We start from the raw sequence: 20,180 nt of genomic DNA on the forward strand, positions 1-20,180 counted from the left end.
CATGTCACACAGGGTCTGTCCATGCAAAGAGCTCCTTCATCCTTCCCAAGTGACCCATTTGTTCAATACATATTGATTATATGTATTATATTATTATCATACTCAGGTGTGGAGGGGACACAGCACTCTCCGTAGGGGGAAGCAGGTGCTGGTGTGGGGCTGGGGGGGGGGCAGATGGAGGAGGGGTACCCATTGCAGGCAGGGCAGGGCAGGGCGAGAGTCTAACAGGAAGTGAGCTGAGGATGTTAGACATTATCCAGGAGGGAGAAGAGGAGAGGAGTGCAGACAAGAGTAAAGTACAGAGGGAAGCCTGGAAGCCAGCCAGAGCCTGGCTTTTGGAGAAATCACTGGGAATGTCAAGGGAGAGTGTGGGAGCTTGGGGGTGGGGGAGGACACAGAGGCTGGATAGGGAGGGAGGTGGGTCCATCAGAGTCCATCAGAGCAGAATGTGGACTTCCCCGTGCACCCCCTCTGAAAGCAAGGCAGTGGTGTGGTCAGCTGCTAGAAGCCACTCTGGTTGCCCAGGGAGGGGGGCAGACTGGAGGGTGAGGCAGGGGGTCCTCCGGCAGGTGCCTCACCCGGAGAAGACGCAGCAGAGGAGGGAAGTAGGACGTGTTTGGCGTGGACCAGGCAGGGCTTGCTGGGAGACTGTGCGTGGGAGAGGGGGCGGTGGAGCTAGGGAGGACTCTCAGGTTTCAGACTAAGTGGGTGTCACCCTCATTGAAATGGGGGCCATGGGCACCCAAGCGGGGAGGGGAACAAAGTGGGCGCTCAAATGCTGAAAAGAAACCATAATCCCCCATCCCAGGTGCTAATCCCAGAGTTATTTGTAACATTAAAAATTGAAACGAGGGGGATCCCTGGGTGGCTCAGCGGTTTGGCGCCTGCCTTCGGCCCAGGGTGTGATCCTAGAGTTCCAGGATCGAGTCCCACATCGGGCTCCCTGCATGGAGCCTGCTTCTCCTCTGCCTGTGTCTCTGCCTCTCTCTCTCTCTCTCTCTCTCTCTCTCTCTCTCTCTGTGCCTTTCATGAATAAATAAATAAAATCTTTAAAAAAAATTGAAACAAGCCAAATGTCCCACAAGAGGATTGGTTATACACATGCAGCATATGCGTGATTAGAATATTATAGAACCACCAGTGATCATATTGTAGGAAAAAATATAACACATCATGGAGAAATTGCTCATGATCTATTGTTTGATTTAAAAATCATATATAGGGACACCTGGGTGGCTCAGCGGTTGAGCGTCTGCCTCTGGCTCAGGTCATGATCCCAGGGTCCTGAGATCCAGTCCCACATCGGGCTCCCCACAGGGAGCCTGCTTCTCCCTCTGCCTATGTCTCTGCCTTTCTCTCTGTGTTTCTCATGGATAAATAAATAAAATGTTAAAAAATAAAATAAATCATATATAAACTATATATATATACACACTGTATATATTAAATTGTGTATTTAATTATATGTATATGTATTATACATATAAAATAAAATAAATCATATACATATAAAATATAAATATAAATACGTATAAAATCATATAAGTAGGGCAGCCCTGGTGGCTCAGCGGGTTTAGCACCGCCTCCAGCCCAGGGCGTGATCCCAGAGACCCGGGATCGAGTTCCACATCAGGCTCCCTGCATGGAGCCTGCTCCTCCCTCTGCCTGTGTCTCTGCCTCTCTCTCTGTGTGTCTCTATGAATAAATAAATAATATGCTTAAAAAATAAATAAATAAATAAATAAATAAATAAAATCATATAAGTATAAAATAAAATAAAATAAATCATATATAAACTATATATAAAAAAACTATATATATACACTATATATATTAAATTGTATATTTAATTATATGTATATGTATTATACATATAAAATAAAATAAATCATATACATATACATATAAAATATAAATATAAATACATATAAAATCATATACATATAAAATAAAATAAATCATATAAGCTATATATATACACTGTATATATTAAATTGTATATTAAATTATATGTGTGTATATATATATATATATATATATATATATATATATATATATATATACACTGTGATCCCAGGTTATAAAAATAAAACCATATACGCACACACAAACCAGCCACACACACCCTGGACAAAACAGACTGAACAAAAATGCACTAAAATGTTGGTGGGAGTTATAATTGGATGTTGGGACAAAGAGTGACTTTTATTTTCTTCTTCATACCTTTTTCTTATCTTGTTCATTTTTGCCATCATACTGGCTTACCAACAGAACCAATGGCAATCAATACAATTAACCAATTGAAAGAAGGAAGCAGGAGCTTGGGGGGCGGTGGATGATAGGAGAAAAGTCAGCAGGGTGGGACCAGGTGAAAACGGGTGAGTCAAAAAAAAAAAAGAAAGAAAACAGGTGAGTCAAAAAAATAAAAAAAGAAAAGAAAACAGGTGAGCCCACGCCACGGTGGGGAGAGGAGGCGAGAGGGACAAGACCCCTCCTTTGTTCACCCCGATTCCGGGAGGAAGGCTGTCCCCGGCTCCCGGGACAGCACAGCCCACCCTCCCCTTGTGCTGCAGATAGGCTCCTACTATGGGAGTGAGATCACCTCGGTGGACATCGACAGCGACGGGGTGACCGATGTCCTGCTGGTGGGCGCCCCCATGTACTTCAGCGAGGGCCGAGAGCGGGGCCGGGTCTACGTCTACAACCTGAGACAGGTACTGCTGGGGTCCCCCCAGGCACCTGGGCCCTGCCCTCACTGGGCGCAGGTGGGGGAACTGGGCCACCTGCGGAGCCAGGCCGGGGAGAGCAGGACCCTCCTCTGTTGCCGCCACCACGGGGCTCAGGTAGCCGGAGAGAGGATTCCCCGGGGGAAATGGGGGTGGGGGGGACAGGGGGCTGCAGGCAGAGGGGACCTGTCCTTGAGCACCCTTGCTCGTCCCCCTGAGCCTTTTCCCACCCGTGTTTTGCAGAACCGGTTTGTTTACAACGGGACGCTGGAGGATTCCCACGGCTACCAGAATGCCCGATTCGGGGCGTGCATCGCCGCGGTCCGGGACCTCAATCAAGATTCCTACAGCGACGTGGTGGTGGGAGCGCCCCTGGAGGACAACCACGGAGGAGCCATCTACGTCTTCCACGGCTTCCAGGCCAGCATCCTAAAGACGCCGAAGCAGGTGAGGCTCCCTGCCAAGCGGCTGGGGCTGCCCCGAGTCCTGGTCACCCAGGAGGCCGTGTCCTCCTGCAGGAAGGGACTCCAGTCTATCCCAGCCCTGCTGACCTCAGGTCGGGATTTCCAAATGGGAGCTTTTGTCTTCAGGACGGTCCCATCACCGCTGCCGGCAGCCTGCTTACCTGTGTCCCCCCTGCGACAGCAAAGCCCCCTCCCCGGGGACCCGGACCTCACTCCCCCTGCACGCCCGTGCAGGCCGTGGACCGCGAGTGGGAATTCCCACGTGGGCTTGCTCCTCCCTGAAACCTTGCTCCCCTCAAGAGGCACCCATCTCAGGTCCCGTGCCCCCCAGGATCATCATTTTGGCCTACGTATTTTCCTACTAAGGTGGCCCAGTACGTGTGGTCAGAGGTGCCGGGACTTGACAGCAGGTGACATAACGGAGCAGGAGAGGGCATAGCTTTGAGCTGGGGACGATTCCTGATGGTTCCATGTGGGCTCTCTCTGATGCTCCCAATCCTGGCTTCCCTGAGGGCCGCCCCGCCCCGCCCTGTGCTAACAGCACCCACACCGGGCTCTCTCTTCCCGCTCCCTGCAGAGAATCGCAGCCTCTGACTTGGCTCCCGGTCTCCAGTATTTTGGCTGCAGCATCCATGGGCAACTGGACCTCAATGAGGATGGGCTCGTCGACCTGGCGGTGGGCGCCCTGGGCAACGCTGTGATTTTGTGGTTGGTTCTCCTGCTTCTCTCGGCTCTTCTGGGGATCATGATGGACACCGGGTTGTTGTTGTTGTTTAAGATTTTATTTTTTTATTCATGAGAGACACAGAGACAGAGAGGCAGAGACACAGGCAGAGGGAGAAGCAGGAGTCCTGCAGGGTAGCCCTATGCAGGACTCGATCCCAGGACTCCAGGATCATGCCCCGAGCTGAGGGCAGACGCTCAACCACTGAGCCACCCAGGCGCCCCATCGCGTTTTTCATATAACTTAAAAAAGGCATTACACAGAGGTATCCTACAACTTCACAGGGACAGTAAAAAAGTGGACCTGCCCTCAGTCATCAAAAATATTACAGCCTGGTTGGGAGATGTCTTAGCCCAGGTACCCTAGGAAACAGAGCCCGAGACTAGAGCTCATGAGTAATGCTTCCCAAGTGACCTCATCCCAGAGGCAGAAGTAGGGACCAAGGACCCTGGAGCAGAAAAGAGGAGCAATGTGAGTGGGGGGGGCATCACTGAACCAGTTGGCACCCGCTGCTCATTCATGGGATCTCCAGTGAGGCAGGATGCACCTCTGCTTCTTGCAACAGACCATTATAGGGGTGGAAAGAGTGTAGTGTATCTTGTGGGGGGGGGTTCCTCATATCCCCTTGTATCCTCTGTTTGCCATGGCCAGAGCATCGGCTGCCCCACACCCCCGGGGGGGTGTCCCCTGGCCCTCTAAAGGCGGCCCTGGGGGTGAAGGTCTGCTCCACATGTGGGGGCTCATGGATCTTTGGGGGTGGCAGCAGCAGCAAGAGCAGCTTGGGCGGTAAAGGTATTCACTGGGTTGGTTCCAGCCAGGAAACAAGAACAGATGACCAAGACCCAGGGTAGGAGGTAGACCTGACCTAGCAGGTGCGTAGGGTGACACACAGACTGAGTGCTTTACGGGAAACAAGACACACACACACACACACCCCAAGAGAGCCAATCTGGTGGAAAGGACCCAGTCCAGCTCTAGCTTTTGAGGTCTAAACCTAAGTGCTATGTTCCTAGGGCTGAAATTGTGAGCTGGAACCTTCTGGGAAGACTGTGTGATCAAACCCCACAGACCTCAAACTGCCCCATTAGGATTCCCAGGGCTGCTTTTCTCCTTTTTTATTCTTTCTTTTTATGTAAGTATAGGTGATGTACATGTTCCATTAATCTCAGGCGTACAACATAGTGATTCGGCAAGTTTATAGGTTATGCTGTGCTGGCCACAGGGTAGCTCCCATCCCTCACCATCCCCTATTACAGTGTCAGTGGCTGTATTCCTTACGGGGTGCCTTTCATCCCCATGACTCCCACATTCCGCAGCTGGAAGCCTGTACCTCCCACTCCTCTTTCCTCCCCTTCCTTCCCCCCACCCACCCATTTTGCCCAGCCCCCCAGCCCCTCCCCTCTGGTAACCTTCCCTTTGTTCTCTGTATTTCTAGGTCTGATTCTGTTTTTGTTTGTTTATTCATTTGTTCTGGTTTTTAAATTTTTTTAGGTTTTTTTTTTTTTTTTTTTTTTTTTTTTTTTAGATTTTTCGCATATAAGTGAAATCACCCAGTATTTGTCTGTCTCTGTCGGGCTTATTTCGCTTAGCTCATACCCTTCTAGGTCCATCCACGTTGTCACAAACTGGGCAGCTTTGCAAACCCTCATAGCCCAGGCTTTACCCAGACCACATAAAACAGAGTTTCTAGGGAAGGGGCCTGGGTAGGAGTAAGCTTGAAAGAATCCCCAAGTGTTTGTCTCTCGTGGGCAGCCACGTTTGAAAGGCACCAGTGTAAGCTAGGATGTTTACACAGCACTCCACACTGTCAAAGGGCTCCTCTCACTGACCTCCTTTGATTCCCACATCCCCCTCAGAGAGATCATGGGACCTGCCCAAGGTGCCTGGGGAACCAGTAGAGCCAAGACTCAAGCCACCCCAGCCACTGCACAGCGCAGGGGGGAGGCCCCAGCCCCCTTATGCTAGGAGCAGAGCATCAGCACAGATAATTGTGCAAAAATTCAGAAACATCTAAATCACACTACACTCACCTCTTTTTATATAAATGCATGGTGTGGAGACGCAGGACACTTCCTTCTCTGATTATGTTTTTCTTAGGCCAATGGAAGACTAAATTTGCTTTTCCGTGACTGCCCCTAGGGTAGTGTCCAGTGGAGACGTGGGGAATCTCTGGAACAGGGAGTGGCTCTCCACTTTGGCTGCACGTGGCAATCACCTGGGAGCTTTAACTCCTTGCTCTTCAAAGTTTGGTCCCAGACCAACAGCAAAAGCATCGTGGAGGACTTACTTGAAATGTGGAATCCGTGTGGGCCTGTGGGGAGTCAGGATCTACACGTTAAAGATCCACCCCCACCCCACCCCTGCAGTTGTGCAAACATCAAAACTCAAGAAGCACTGCTTTCAGACATTTTGATGCCAATTCTGATCGGATTTGCCCTGGAGGGCAAATTGGGCATCAGGATTCTTTTAAAACTCTCCAGAGTATTCTAATGAATTTCCAGGGATGGGGTGAGGACACACGAGGCAGTCATTGTGGTCTGCAGCAAGTACAACCGCTAGGAGATGATGAAGGGCGGCTCTGGGGCTACATGCCTGCCCTCCACCTGCCCGTCACTTTTTTGCCCAATATTTTTACATCTGGGGCCCTGTCTGCCCTCCGCCAAAGGTGTACAGATTCATTTCCGCCTGCTGCCCCACATCTCCCCCCTTCCCTCTCCCTGGGTTCCAGGGGCGGCCAAGTACCCCAACCCCCAGCCAAGTGTTCTTCTGCTCCAGGTCCCGTCCGGTGGTTCAGATCAATGCCAGCCTCCACTTTGAGCCATCCAAGATCAACATCTTCCACAGGGATTGCAAACGCAGCGGCAGGGACGCCACCTGCCTGGCCGCCTTCCTCTGCTTCACACCCATTTTCCTGGCACCCCATTTCGAGAAGGACACAGTCGGTAAACCAGGCTCCTCCCCACTCCCACCTCCTACCTCCTGCTGCCAGCCCCAGTCTCCCCTGTGGACTTTGGGATTGCCCTGCTTTAAAACCTGGGCTTTCACTGAAATGGTTTTCAAGTGCCAGGTCACCCCTTGAGCCACCTTAATGACCACATTTGATGACCTAATTCCAAGGAGCCAAGAAGGAGATATGACAGGGTGAGAGTGGCAGTCTGCAGCAGTGACCAACAAGGGAGAGGCCGGGGGAAGAAGGAAATAGTTGGGGTGCAAAATTTGGATTCAGAACAGGGACTTGGAAGCAGCGAAGCAAACAGGGGCAGCCTGGATGCAGAGAAAGAATCTGAGCCCAGAGAGGGAGCAGGAACCAAGAGGGTCAGACAGACGAAGGCCCCAGGTGCAGTGGTCACCGTGCAGAGTGAGTATGCATCTGCGGCAGGGCATTTCCTGCTGAGGACCATCACTTCCAGCCAGGGTGGCAGCCAGACACCTGCTCACAGCCGCCCTGGGCCCACTTGGCTCCACAAAGTAGTGGCTGCGGGTTCTGGGATCGCACTGGGCCCTGGGCAGCGAATTGGGATTTCTGAAAGCTTCTTAGCCAAGGAGCAGGGCCCCCCAGAAGGATGGGGTGGGGTGGGGGAGAGGTCAGGGCCAGCCTGGGCAGCTGTGCTCCTCTTTCAACGTTTATCTGTAAAAGGAAAAAAGTCAAGAACCTGGCACACGCAGAGGGCTGGCTGGGGCACAGGCGAGGAGACGAAGGCTTTCCTGGATTTAGTAAAAGATCAGTCTCATTAAAGGCTGCAGGCCTTAAACCCCAGAACGGGGTCTTAGGTTTGAGAAGCTGGCAGCAGGGGCCCGTGGGGTGGGGACTGCTGCCTGCAGAGGCTCTGACCCAGGCCTGACAGGATCCCGGAGGCCAGGGCAAAACCTGGAAGGTGGAAGGAGAGCTTGGGGGTCCAGGACTCTAGCGGGGGCTCAAAGGAGCGCAACAGCCTGGCCCCTCGTCCTGCGTCCTCTTCTACCTCATTCATTTCTCCTGTGTTTCTTCCTTTTTCTCTTTCCCTTTGCTATCAGCCCCCCTCTTCATCCCACCTCCTTTTGCCTCTCTTCTCTTGGTTCCTTCTTTTCCTCCTTTCTCAGTGCTTCCCTCGATCCCTGCATTGGGAGTTTCCCACCCACACCAGGCCTCCCGAGGGGAGAAGAGCAGCTTTCCCCAGGCCAGGCTAGAGGGCTTCCTGGAGGAGGCTGGCTTTCAGGAGGCTCTCTTAAAAGACAGGCCAAGAGTCTTGGGTGGAACTGTGGCTCCACCTCCATGGTTTTGCCCTCTCCCTCCTGCAGGCATCAGGTACAATGCTACCATGGATGAGAGGCGGTACACGCCGCGGGCCCACCTGGATGAGGGCGGCGACCGGTACACCAACAGAGCTGTCCTGCTCTCCTCCGGCCAGGAGCACTGTGAGCGGATCAGCTTCCATGTCCTGGTGAGCCTGACGCCCGGCAGCCCCGCCGGCAGGGACCCAGCTCAGACAGGAAGGGGACACAGAGCTGGAGGAGGGGCTGCCACGGGGGAGGCAGAGAGCTCAGCTGGCGCCAGGCCGGTTCCAAGCCCCCAGCAGGCCTCGGGAGGCGAGTCAGGGTGCGGTGTCCTGGACCTTGGCCGCCCCATATTCATGCCCTGGAACAAAGGCCACTAGAACACACTGCCTGTCACCTCGTGGTACCCTCTGCGAAATCCCTTCTTCCCCACCTCTCTGACGCCCTTTGTGTCTTTAGCGGGGGAGGAAATCTGGGGAGGAAGATGGGCTCCATGAGGTCGCACAGAGGGAACAGGGGTCAGTCTGTAGGGAGGCAATGGAAGCAGGCATTGGCTGAAGATGAGGACCAGGCAAGATGGGCCCATGGTGGGGGCGGACAGGGAGGAGGAACCCAGAGTGGGCAGCCTGGGAGAGGTAGAGAACCCACAGTGGCCCGGTGTCTGGTTTTGCAAATAAGGAAGAAGATGAAGAGTCGGCCCCCAAGAAGCTCCAGATACCCATGCCACCGCTCCAGCCTTGGAGACGCAAGCAGGGGGCACTCAGAGCCCACCTGACCCCTGTAGTTCAAAGGCCAGAAGTCAGAAAGATGAGCAGATGTGGGAAGTCCTCACGTCTGTTAACGTGTGGTCGCCTCTGATGGTTGGCGTACTGATTCTTAAGGTGTGGTTCCCCCGGACCAGAAGCATCGCCGGCACAGGGGACCTTGTTAACAACACAGGTGTTCAAGCCCCAGGCCAGACCCACCGAATCCGAGATTCTGGAGGTGGGCTCAGGCCTCAGTGCGTCGCTGGGCCCGCCTGGGGATTCTGATGCAAGCCCAAGCTGGGGAGAGCCACGGCCTGGATACAAAGAAGCCAGTGGCATCAGGATTTGGGTTCTACCTGGGAGACTTTGTAGGCGTCTCTAAGCGTCCCCTTCTTGACCATCTACACCTGGGCGCATTGGAACAACCTGTTTATCCACACATTTGTTCATTCATTGAGTCCACACACCCCTGAAGCCGTGTCACGGCGCTGGGGCTGTGCCAGGAGCTTCTGAAGGAGGGGGTGAGACCAGCATACAGAGGCCATTGGAATTGGCCAGGGTGTGCGCACGGGGTCGGGGGGCACCTGGCTCCCCAGAGGCCGAGGCACTAGGGGTCAGGTGCCGGGCCTTGAAGGCTCAGCGGGAGGAGGGCTTGCTGCACCTCCCGCCACCTGGCACGCTCCTCTACCCTGGACTCATCCTGATGCCGACAGGAAGGCTGCCCTCCCGCCTCAGGAAGCAGAAGTTTTCTCAGCGTCCTGGCCCAGGAACAGGTGCTCCACGCACCCTCACCCCGTCCCATCTCCTCCTCAGGACACTGCTGACTACGTGAAGCCGGTGACCTTCTGGGTGGAGTACTCCCTGGAGGACCCCGACCAAGGCCCGGTGCTGGACGACGGCTGGCCCACCACCCTCCGAGTCTCGGTACATCCCAGCACCCGGGGCACACGACCCGGGCGCTCAGTACCCCTGGCCCCCACCTGCTCCCCGAAGCCCAGATCCAGAGTGCACCCCCGAGTCCCCTGCAGCACCCTCCCCTCTCCTTCCCTGCGAACCCATAGCACGACCCCTTCCCTCCTCCTTTGTCAACGAGGTCGAGGACCCCCCTGTCTGGCCAGCATAGGGTGAGCCCTGGACGGGTCCTGGAGGATCACAGATCCAGAAACACCCTTGGGTCTCTACCACCTGCCTCCCCCATGGACGGGTGAGGGCCCTGGAGGCCAGAGCCTGCTCTGCAGCTCTGCTCCAGCCTCTCGACCACGGCCCCCAATCCCCGGCTCTGGGGACGTCAGAACTTTCTGGTATTGAACACTCATGTGCTCCTCCTGCCGACAGCCCACTCGAAGGAAAGAGCACAGCTTAGTTCTGTCCGAACTGTGCAGGGGGAGCAGGTGAAGTTTGTGAACCGTTCCTGGACTTTAAGGAGCAGCACGGCTCCTGGAGATCCCCTCTGCTCCCATCCACCCCCCACCCCGCATTCCCTGACACCAACCTCTCTCCGACTCCACCACCCAGCCCTCCTCGACCCTCACCTCTTCCCTCTTTTCTCCTGCTTCTGCATCACAAACATATCAGAGAGGTTGTCGAATGTTCGAGAAGGGGTGGGGAGTGGACTGGCAAAGCAAGAGTCCTGGGTGAGCCGGTGCGCTGCGTCCCCCCTGTTTTCCCCACTGCCGTAATTACAGAGCCACGACAGCAAACCCATGGGAAGCTGCCACTCGTTCTACGAGCGAGCGTGTCGAAGCCCATGATTCGGATTAACGCGTGGGGCTGGCTCTGCCCAATGCTGCTGGAAGCTGTGCCAGCCGGCAGGAGGGCCGTAGGCCAGGACCAAGACGGCAGTGAGCTCAGAGGAGCCGTAACTGAGCAATCAGATGCTCATGCCAGGGCAGGAGGGCTTCCTGGAGAGGGTGACTTTCGGCTGGACCTCAAGGAATAGGCCAGGCCCAGCTCTGCGGGTGTGGGCAGAGTGGCCTTTTACTCCAGGGGCGTTGACATTGTAAGTAAGGGATAGAAGTGAGAAGGGCAGGCTGAAGGGATGCGTGAAGAGAACATTCAGGAGGAAGAACCTGCATCATATTATTGAGAGCTGCAAGGAACAGCTAAATTTCTAAAATCCTGTTAATCTGGATTTCTAGCAAATTAGAAACATTCTGCCCAGTGCTCGTTGACAGATTCTTTTTTTTTTATTTTATTTACTTATTCATGAGAGACATAGAGAGGCAGAGACCTAGGCAGAGGGAGAAGCAGGCTCCATGCAGGGAGCCCGACAAGGGACTTGATCCCAGGACCCCGGGGTCACGCCCTGGGCCCAAGGCAGGTGCTAAACCACTGAGCCACCCAGGGATCCCCTTCGTCGACAGATTCCTGTGTAGCTGCTCAAGCACTGCGGTATCTCACCTCCCGGGGGAATGAGCTGTTCCATATAATTGAGTGCAGCAGTTGCTTATCACATTAATTATTCCTTTTAATCAACTGGATGGAAATGTTTCTGAAGGTTATAGTATAGTTTTCATCCCTTTTTTTTAAGGGTTTTATTTATTAGAGAGAGAGAGAGAGAGCACGAGCCAGGGGAGCAGGGGAGGCAGGAGAAGCAGGCTCGCCGCTGAGCAGGGAGCCCTTATGGGGCTCCATCCCAGGACCCCGGGATCATGACCTGAGCTGAAGGCAGATGCTTAACTGACTGAGCTGCCCAGGCACCCCTAATGCATGGTTTTTTTAAAAAAGATTTTGCTTATTTATTCATGAGATACAGAGAGAGAGAGAGAGAGAGAGAGAGAGAGAGAGAGAGAGAGAGGCAGAGACACAGGCAGAGGGAGAAGCAGGCTCCATGCAGGGATCCTGATGCGGGACTCAATCCCAGGACCCTGGGGTCATGCCCTGGGCCGAAGGCAGGCGCTCAATCACTGAGCCACCCCGGAGTCCCAGTTTTCTCCCTTTTTAAGCAGGAGGCTGGGTGGGAGTGGGGTATCTTATCAGAGACTCGCAGTCGCGTGGGAACATGGGTGCTGGGGTTCAGTGAAGCCCTTCGGGGCCACCACGGGCCTTCCCACTATGTCCCTTCGCCGGAAGGCCTCACTCCATCCACTCTGGCTGCGCTGCTTCTCTGAGGGCTGCCGCGTGCCTGCTTCCAGCTGCAAATGGGCCAAGCAATGGGGAAGCCGTGGGCCGCATGGGGATCTCATGAGACTGAGGAGCTCCCCTTCGAGAAGAGTCCATGGATTTCAGATCTGTGCGGGCTTCTTCCCCCTGCCCTGGCTTTTGGCTGTGTCCTTGGGAGGGACAGTTGTACTCCTCAGCCCCAGACCCAAACACTCAACTGCTTGCTGACCACTTTGCCCTGGAAAGACACAAGTCCTTCAAAGTCATGGTGCCCCAGAACCGACTCAACATAACCCTTGTGTTTCCAAACGGATGGTGTGGCCACCCTTCCAGACGCTAAGGAAGGAACCCGTCCACTGTCCTGGGCCTTGGGCCCTGTAGCTCTGATGAACTCCAGGTCCTAGGGACCCCACCGCTGGTGCGCCCCTAACCTGTTGTCTCCTCTCCACACCCAGGACCCTTCCAACGCCATCATCATCTCTTGCAGCCTCCTCAGTGGGCTCCCTGACTCTAGCCTTGATCCCTCCAGTTCACGCACCCACAGCAGCCACAGGGAGCCTTCAATATGCAGGGCTGATAGGATACTCCCCTGCCTGCAGCAGTCAGTGCTTCCCATCAGCTCCAAGGCACTCCCCAAGGCTCTGTAAGAACACACCCCACCCATCTCTCCATCCTCTCCACCCCAAAATACAGCAACACTTAAACCACCCATCATTTCCCAAACTTACCATGCTGCTTCATGCCTCAGGACCTTTGCACAGGCTCATCCTTCCGTTCGACTTCCCTGTTCCTCTGGTCACGCAGCTAACGTGGTCATCCTTCAGAACTCTGACCTATGACTGTCTCTTCCCTGAAGCTTCTCTGACCACGTACAGGCCAAAGTGACGGTTTCCTCCCTCTGCCTCTCCTATTCCTCATACAGATTTCTAAGATTTTTTTGCACATTTCACACTCTGATTATTTATTCATGTACCAATCTTCCCCATGAGCTGAGAGCAGAAGCTATGTCTTTCTCCTCCGGCACCCCCACTACCTAAGACCTTGCCCCCAGCACAGCTGATCTGTAAACATGGACTGCAATCGCCCTGCTGGGGGGGTGGGTACCAGCCGAAGGAGGAAGAGAGTTGAGAACTGAAAGGGACCCGGGAGAAGCCGAGTTTTAACCATATTTTAAAGAAGGGAGTTGTCTCTGCAAAAGCATGAGGAACAGCAGGGTGGTGTCTGAGGAGGGCAGAGAAGACAAAGCCCATGTCTAGGATGGTGTACTGAGGGGGTGAGGGATGGCCGGCAGCAGAGGGGCCACCCAGCCACCCCTCCCTGGCTTTCCCTGGCCCAGGTGCCCTTCTGGAACGGCTGCAACGAGGACGAGCACTGTGTCCCTGACCTCCTGCTGGATGCCCGCAGTGACCTGCCCACAGCCATGTGAGTCGGCTCCTCCCCGCCCCCACCCTGACTCCTTTCCCTCCCTGCTAGTAGATCTGGGGCTCCCAGGGCCCCCGATTACTTCTTGCACGTCATTCTTATAGGCAGCATGGATCAAATACTGAACTTGGACCCTGGGTCTAGCCCAGGCTCTGCCTCTTTATCCCTGTGTGACATCGGGCATGTCTGGGCCTTTCCTTTCTGGGCCTCAGTTACTTCCTCTGCAAAATGAAAAGGACTCATCTATCCAACCTCCTCAAATTTTGCTTAGGAAAAGGAATCCTTTCTTTGGAGTCTTTAGTACCAAACAGATGAAAGGTGGAGACCAGGACCTGTGATCCTGGATGCTCATCCCCCAAGCCCCCAGCTGGGTGACCTGTACAGCCCATTATGGACTGCTTGAGCTCAACGCGAAGGAGGCTAGCAGAGGATTAGCAGGGTGCCCACGAGCTCCCTGATCCCAGAAGGAAAAAAAAAAAAAGTAGCACACAAGGAAAAATCATGAAAAATGTTCTATTTTCAGTTTACATCATTTATTTTCAAATAATCCATACTCTACTTTTACCCAACCATGAGGTGATTAGATAGAAGACATATACAATAAATAGAAATAGCACATGCAAACTGTGTAGAAGGGTGGAGAAGTGAATGGTCAAGCCATCTAGGCTACTCATCAAGATTGTCTCTGCATTGAGCCCTGAGCTTCCTGGTAGCCAGAGCCAAAAGGGAAACATGCTGAGTAGAGAGGTGACACATGAGTAGTGAGATCTGGCCCTGCACAGCCCCTGCCCCCCCGTTCCACCTGCCTGGCCCCTCGGGGCCTCTGTCCTGCAGGGAGTACTGCCAGCGAGTGCTGAGGAAGCCCGTGCAGGACTGCTCCACATACACCCTGTCCTTTGACACCACGGTTTTCATCATCGAGAGCACTCGCCGAAGGGTCGCAGTGGAGGCCATGCTGGAGAACAGGGGCGAGAATGCCTATAGCACCGTCCTAAATATTTCGCAGTCAACAAACCTGCAGTTTGCCAGCTTGATCCAGAAGGTAAAACCTTGGTGACCTGCCGGGCCTGCCTGAGTCCAGCCAAGGGCCTGGCTGGCTGCACAGTAAAATCACCCCAGGAAGAGGGGGTTACAAATACCCACAGCGGGCTTCTCCTCGAGGTTCCAGTGGATCTGGTGCCAGGTGGGGCCTGCAGCAGGAGCCTCTAAGGTGGCCTGGGTAACGTCAGTGTGCAGCCAGGGTGCAGAACCACCGGTAGAGGAGGGCCTGAGCCCTTCAGGATTGTGGGGAGGAATGTCCTTCAGCCTGTTAGGGACACAGATGAGTAGGCGTACACACACACACACACACACACACACACACACACACACACACCACGTGAGCGCACCAGCTCGTTCACACCCTCTGCCTACAGTTCATCCTTCAGGCTTTCTCAAAAGGGCCCTTCTAACAAGATCCAGGAAAGGTTATTCCCCACTTTAAAATTTCCTATCATGCCCTGTTGCCCTCACAACAAATTCCAGACTGTTGTGGCGTTCAAGGCCCGTCCTGATGCCCCGTCCATCACCTGCCCCCTGTGCCCTCACCCCCGCACCCTTAGCGCCCCCAGCCACAGCTGTTTCCCAGGACAGCCCTTCCCACCAAGGTCCCTCCTGTCCGGCAAACTCCTGTGCCGTCTTGGTTACCATCTTACAGAGGAGGAGACTGAGGCACAGAGAGGTGCGAAGGGGCCTACGAGCAGCAGAATGGGGTTCCTACTCAGCGGCTGCTTCCTGAGCCAGCACTTCATGGCAGTTAGGCCTTGTGTCGCGTGCTCTGCAGTGGCCTCCTGAAGCCCCAGCAGGCCGCACAGGCTCCTCCAGCCCCACGCAGCACGCCCCCCACCTGGCACAGCCCTGTGTGTGCCCCGAGGAAACACAGTGCCTCATGCTGGCCTGTTGTAACCCCGAATCGCGCGGGGCACAAGCACGGAGAAGCCCCTAAGACATGGTGATTGAGTAAACCCAGGACATCGCCATCATGTATGGGTGCTGGAGGGTCCCAGGTCCCTGCAGACACCATCTCCACCCTCCGGGATCTCAGAGCATCAACACGGAGCCCAGAGTGCAGGGTGGCACGGGTGCGGGGGCCCCTCTGTCCTCACATGCCCTGCAGAACTGCCACCAGGCCTTCCCTCTAGCAGGCCCAGGGCAGGGCTGGGCCCCACCGCCAAGCCCCCCACAGCCCTAAGTGAAGATGCGGAGCCCATGTGATGTTTGCATGTAGATTGTTTTTTTTTATTTTTAAAAGATTTTTATGTATTTATTCATGAGAAACACAGAGAGAGAGGCAGAAGCACAGGCAGAGGGAGAAGCAGGCTCCCTGCGGGGAGCCTGATGTGGAACTCGATCCCCGGACCCTGAGATCATGCCCTGAGTTGAAGGCAGATGCCACCCAAGTGCCCCTGAATTGGGGTGTTTAAGGGAAACCGAACCCCAAGCCTGCATCCACCTTTCACTGCTTCCCTGGCCCAGACTTTACAGTGCGGAGCCTGTTCATAAGTCCAGGGGCAGGAATCCTGGGATTTCATCTCTGTGACACAGAAGGGCTTCGGGAACTGAGGGAGGCAAAGAGAAGAGGACAGTGTGTTCTATAAAGTGCTGCACACACACACACACACACACACACACACGGCAGGTGGTGTAGAGGGGTAATCGGCAGCCTGGCTCCTTCACAGGATGCTGCCCATTCAGCCCCAGCCCAGGAGCTGCTCCCGGCTGGGAGATGAGAACTCCTCTCTCCAATTTGCCCCTCTGCACCCCATCTGTCCAAGGGGAGCTCTAGTGGAGGAAGCAGCCCCCCAGCCAGATACAAATGCATTAGTCTGATCACATGCACTTTGTACACACATGCGCGCACACACGCAGAAGCATCTGGACCTACCTGTATCTCTGAGGAAATGCACTTGTTCCTCACGCATGCAGCTGGGCACAGGTGCACACACGTGCCTTCATGCAGACCCGCATGTGCAGAGTCGACGCAAACCTGCCTTTCCATCCACACGGGCACGTGCATGCCCAACGAGACACACAGGCATGTGGCCAGCCAGCACCCAAGGGTGCAGAGCACATTAGGGACAGAGCTTCATCCTACTGACTGATTACGCTGTTCTGGGTGTTGCCAGGCACCACGTCACAGGCATTGTGCCACCTAATGCTCACAGCAACTAAAGGAGGTCGGCACTCCCATCCCCATTTCACAGATAAGCCAGATGAAACCCAGGCCAATGCCGAGTAGGCACCCAGCAGCAGCAAGCTGAGTGCTGTGTGACAGTCCCTCCCTAGGTCCTGTGCGGAGCGGCCCCGGGCCAGCCCAGCGGGGCCCCAGCTCGGAGCCACGCCACCCCTGTCTCCAGGGCCCTTGTGGTCCCAGCTCCCTTGCGAGGGCCTGTGCTACAGTGTCAGTACAGGTGGCAGAGACGGCACAGGTGGCCCGCAGACCTGGGTCCCTGGTCCACCAACTGCTGCCCCCGGTGCCCCCCTCCCATCCCCAGGACAACTCAGACGGCAGCATCGAGTGCGTGAACGAGGAGAGGAGACTCCACAAGAAAGTCTGCAATGTCAGCTACCCCTTCTTCCGGGCCAAGGCCAAGGTTGAGGCTGGGGACGGTGTTTGGGTGGGACCAGGGCAGGTCCTGGGAGGCACTGGGGATGCCAGAGAAATGGAAGTGAACAGAGGGGAGACGGAGGAGGGATGGAGAAGCCTGCACGTGGCTTTGAAGGATGTTAGTTTTCTCTCCCGGGAAATGGCTTTCGGATGACCTAAGGTACCTGCCCACTTCCAGACAGCATCGGCCCCTTCACCTGGGGAGGGGGCACCCGGGGGGGCACCCCTCCCACCCACCCACCGCTCTCCCACCACCTCTTGGCCAATTATCCCTGCTGCCCTTTATCCTAACACATTTTTTCCAAGTCTGGCCTCCGTCATCCTGCTGAGTGCAGGGGGAGAGATTGGGAGAAACATGACCATTCCGTGAGCGCTCCATCACGTGCTTCAAAGTGCAAGTGGAAAGTGGGTAGAAGGTGTGAGGGGAGAAGCTAATTCTCCAGGAAGGAGAATCTCCAAAGCCCAGACTCCAGGTCGTGGGCCCTAGGCCCATCACCGCTGGGCAGTGGGCAGCCACTGAAGGTTCTGGAGCAAGAGAAGACCCTACTGAGACCAGGTTGCTTGGAGAGCAGGGATCGGACAGACAGAGGGGGGCTTGAGGCAAGAGCCAGTCAGAGCAGCAGCGTGTTCCCAGGACCAGGGTGTGCAAGGCTGGGGGAAGGGAGAGGGGGATGAGAGCAGGGGCGGGGAGAGGCAGGCTGGCCATGCCCAGACACACACCCAGCCCCCCCCCAGCCTCCCAGGCCCCCCAGCCCCCCAGAACCCTGCCACTGGACCTCTTCCTCGCAGGTGGCTTTCCGGCTAGATTTTGAGTTCAGTAAATCCGTCTTCCTGCACCATCTGGAGATCCGGCTCACCGCTGGCAGGTCAGGGCCTCGCCTTCTCCTTCTCCCCAACCTTCCCCCCACCCCTGCTCACTGCTTCTCCCACCCTGCTCTGCTGCTAGCAACTGTGCCCCCCTGCGCCCAGTGGAATCATCACCAGGCCATCCCCCCCTGCCCCAACCCGGGACGGTCCCCCCCATCAGTCCCCAAGTGTGCACACACCTGCTGCATTTCTGTGGCCGCTCAGATATAAATAATAATACCCTTACCTTTATTTTTAAATTATTTTATTTATTTATTCATAAGAGACACACAGAGAGAGGCAGAGACACAGGCAGAGGGAGAAGCAGGCTCCATGCAGGGAGCCCGATGTGGGACTCGATCCCGGGACCCCAGGATCACGTCCTGAGCCGAGCGCAGATGCTCAACCGCTGAGCCACCCGGGCGTCCCATACCCTTACCTTTAAATAGCGATTTCTATGGCACCTATTTTTACAACCTCCAGTTATAGAGCACCATGGATAAATGGTCAGGCCTCACAGCAGCCCCTGAAGATAGGCAAAGCAGGGCTTATCCTCACAGAGTAGGGGAAGGAAGGTCTTTTTATTTTTTTTAAAGCCTTTATGTATTTATTCATGAGAGACACACAGAGAGGCAGAGACAGAGGGAGAACAGGCTCCCTGCAGGTACCCTGATGCGGGACTCAATCCCGGGACCCCGGGACCACGCCCTGAGGTAAAGGCGGACGCTCAACCACTGAGCCACCCAGGTGCCCCAAGGAAGGTCTTCTAAAATGGAAAAATGTCCTAGAAGAGAGAAGTCCGGGCAGAAAGAACACTGGAGAAGGAGGAGAGGAGCCAGTGCTCTGCTCCCAGTTGCACTATTTACACGCTGTGTGTCGGTGGGAAGTTGACCCAACCTTTCTGAGCCATCCTTTTCTCACCTGTACGCTGGGAGGTGGGGGGAGCCAGCCCCGCTCTGCCCGGGTGAAGGCGCTGCAGTGAGCCCGTCCAGGGTGCGGGCTCAGCTGCGGGAGCCGCTGACCGCTCCGCGTGGCTCTCCTTGCAGTGACAGTGATGAGGAGGAGAGCACCAAGGAAGACAACACGGCCCTCCTGCGCTTCCACCTCAAATATGAGGCTGATGTCCTCTTCACCAGGTGGGCAGGGGGGTGCCCAGGACCCCAGGCTGGGGGATGCCCAAGAGAAGTGAGGCCTAAGATGCAGCTCCCTCTGGGGGACTCTAATAGGACCCGAGGTCTCAAGGGTTGGGCTCCAGTGTCCAGTGACTACAACACGGAGCTGGTGTGTCCCTGAGGGGTCGGGGAGTGCAGCCCCAGCCATGCAGGGCGGGTGGTATCAAAATAGCTGCAGGGGAGACACAGACTTGGCCTCCAGGGCACTCCCGCCAGGGACAAAGAGGGAGGCCCAGGGCGGCCCCCCTGGGAGGTGTCCGCCCCCAGGGCAGGCAATCAGTGGGGGTGTGGTCGGAGAGGATTTTAAAATAGTAATATTTTACTATTAGTAAAATAGTAAAATACTATTTTACTATTTAATATCTTACTAAATAATACTATTTTACTGTTTAATACCCTACTAAAAGTCCATCTGCTTTTCATTATCACCACCTTGCACCAGCAGCTCTACACAGTGAAAGTGAGAAAATGCTTCTCCCCTCGAGGCAAACTGCTCCCACCTCCCCTCCCCATCCTGGGCCGCTGGCCCCCAGCCTGTCCCCTGGGGGGTCCCAGGCGGTTGGAGGAGGCAGGGCAGCAACCACACAGAAAGCCAGCTCAGGCCTTCCCATGCCATGGCCAGGAGGCAAGTTCATGCACCAAAGAGACCACGTCCCTGGGCAGAGGGGCCGGGACAGGGCTAGCAAACAACGGGCTCTCTGGTCCCTGCCCATCTGCAGGAGGCAGGTCGCTACTTGATCTCAGCTGTAATCCTGCGGAGGCTCCGAATCCTCCCTGACACAGCCCTCCTGTCCGTGCACACAGGAGGAAAGCTCTTTTTTGTGGTCTAGGGGAGCCAGGCACATGCCCACACCCTCTTAAATGCACTTACCCAACTGGCCAAGGCCGACTGGGCTCACGGCAGCCCTGTCCTCTGTCCTCACAGGAGCAGCAGCCTGAGCCACTACGAGGTCAAGCCCAACAGCTCACTGGAGATGTACGATGGCATCGGGCCTCCCTTCAGCTGCGTCTTCAAGGTAAGGCTGGCAGAGGGGACAAGAGCCGAGGAGCCCCCATTTGGGAGGGGAGGAGTCTGAAG

At 55.2% G+C, this 20,180-nt stretch overlaps 1 protein-coding gene across 1 annotated transcript in view; it reads left to right on the forward strand.

Moving 5' to 3' along the window:
• ITGA11 (integrin subunit alpha 11) overlaps positions 1-20,180 on the forward strand; it is a 114,612-nt gene that overhangs the window by 84,370 nt on the left and 10,062 nt on the right. The window contains exons 13-24 of the mRNA XM_055319642.1: positions 2,574-2,714; positions 2,970-3,173; positions 3,768-3,898; positions 6,690-6,856; positions 8,193-8,335; positions 9,728-9,838; positions 13,353-13,438; positions 14,273-14,480; positions 16,972-17,070; positions 17,874-17,950; positions 18,977-19,066; positions 20,028-20,118. Of these exons, the coding sequence (XP_055175617.1) occupies positions 2,574-2,714; positions 2,970-3,173; positions 3,768-3,898; positions 6,690-6,856; positions 8,193-8,335; positions 9,728-9,838; positions 13,353-13,438; positions 14,273-14,480; positions 16,972-17,070; positions 17,874-17,950; positions 18,977-19,066; positions 20,028-20,118 (1,548 nt within the window). The remainder of the gene's footprint in view (positions 1-2,573; positions 2,715-2,969; positions 3,174-3,767; positions 3,899-6,689; positions 6,857-8,192; positions 8,336-9,727; positions 9,839-13,352; positions 13,439-14,272; positions 14,481-16,971; positions 17,071-17,873; positions 17,951-18,976; positions 19,067-20,027; positions 20,119-20,180) is intronic.

The sequence above is a fragment of the Nyctereutes procyonoides genome, unplaced genomic scaffold, assembly GCF_905146905.1.
Source record: "Nyctereutes procyonoides isolate TBG_1078 unplaced genomic scaffold, NYPRO_anot_genome, whole genome shotgun sequence".
Lineage (NCBI taxonomy): Eukaryota > Metazoa > Chordata > Mammalia > Carnivora > Canidae > Nyctereutes > Nyctereutes procyonoides.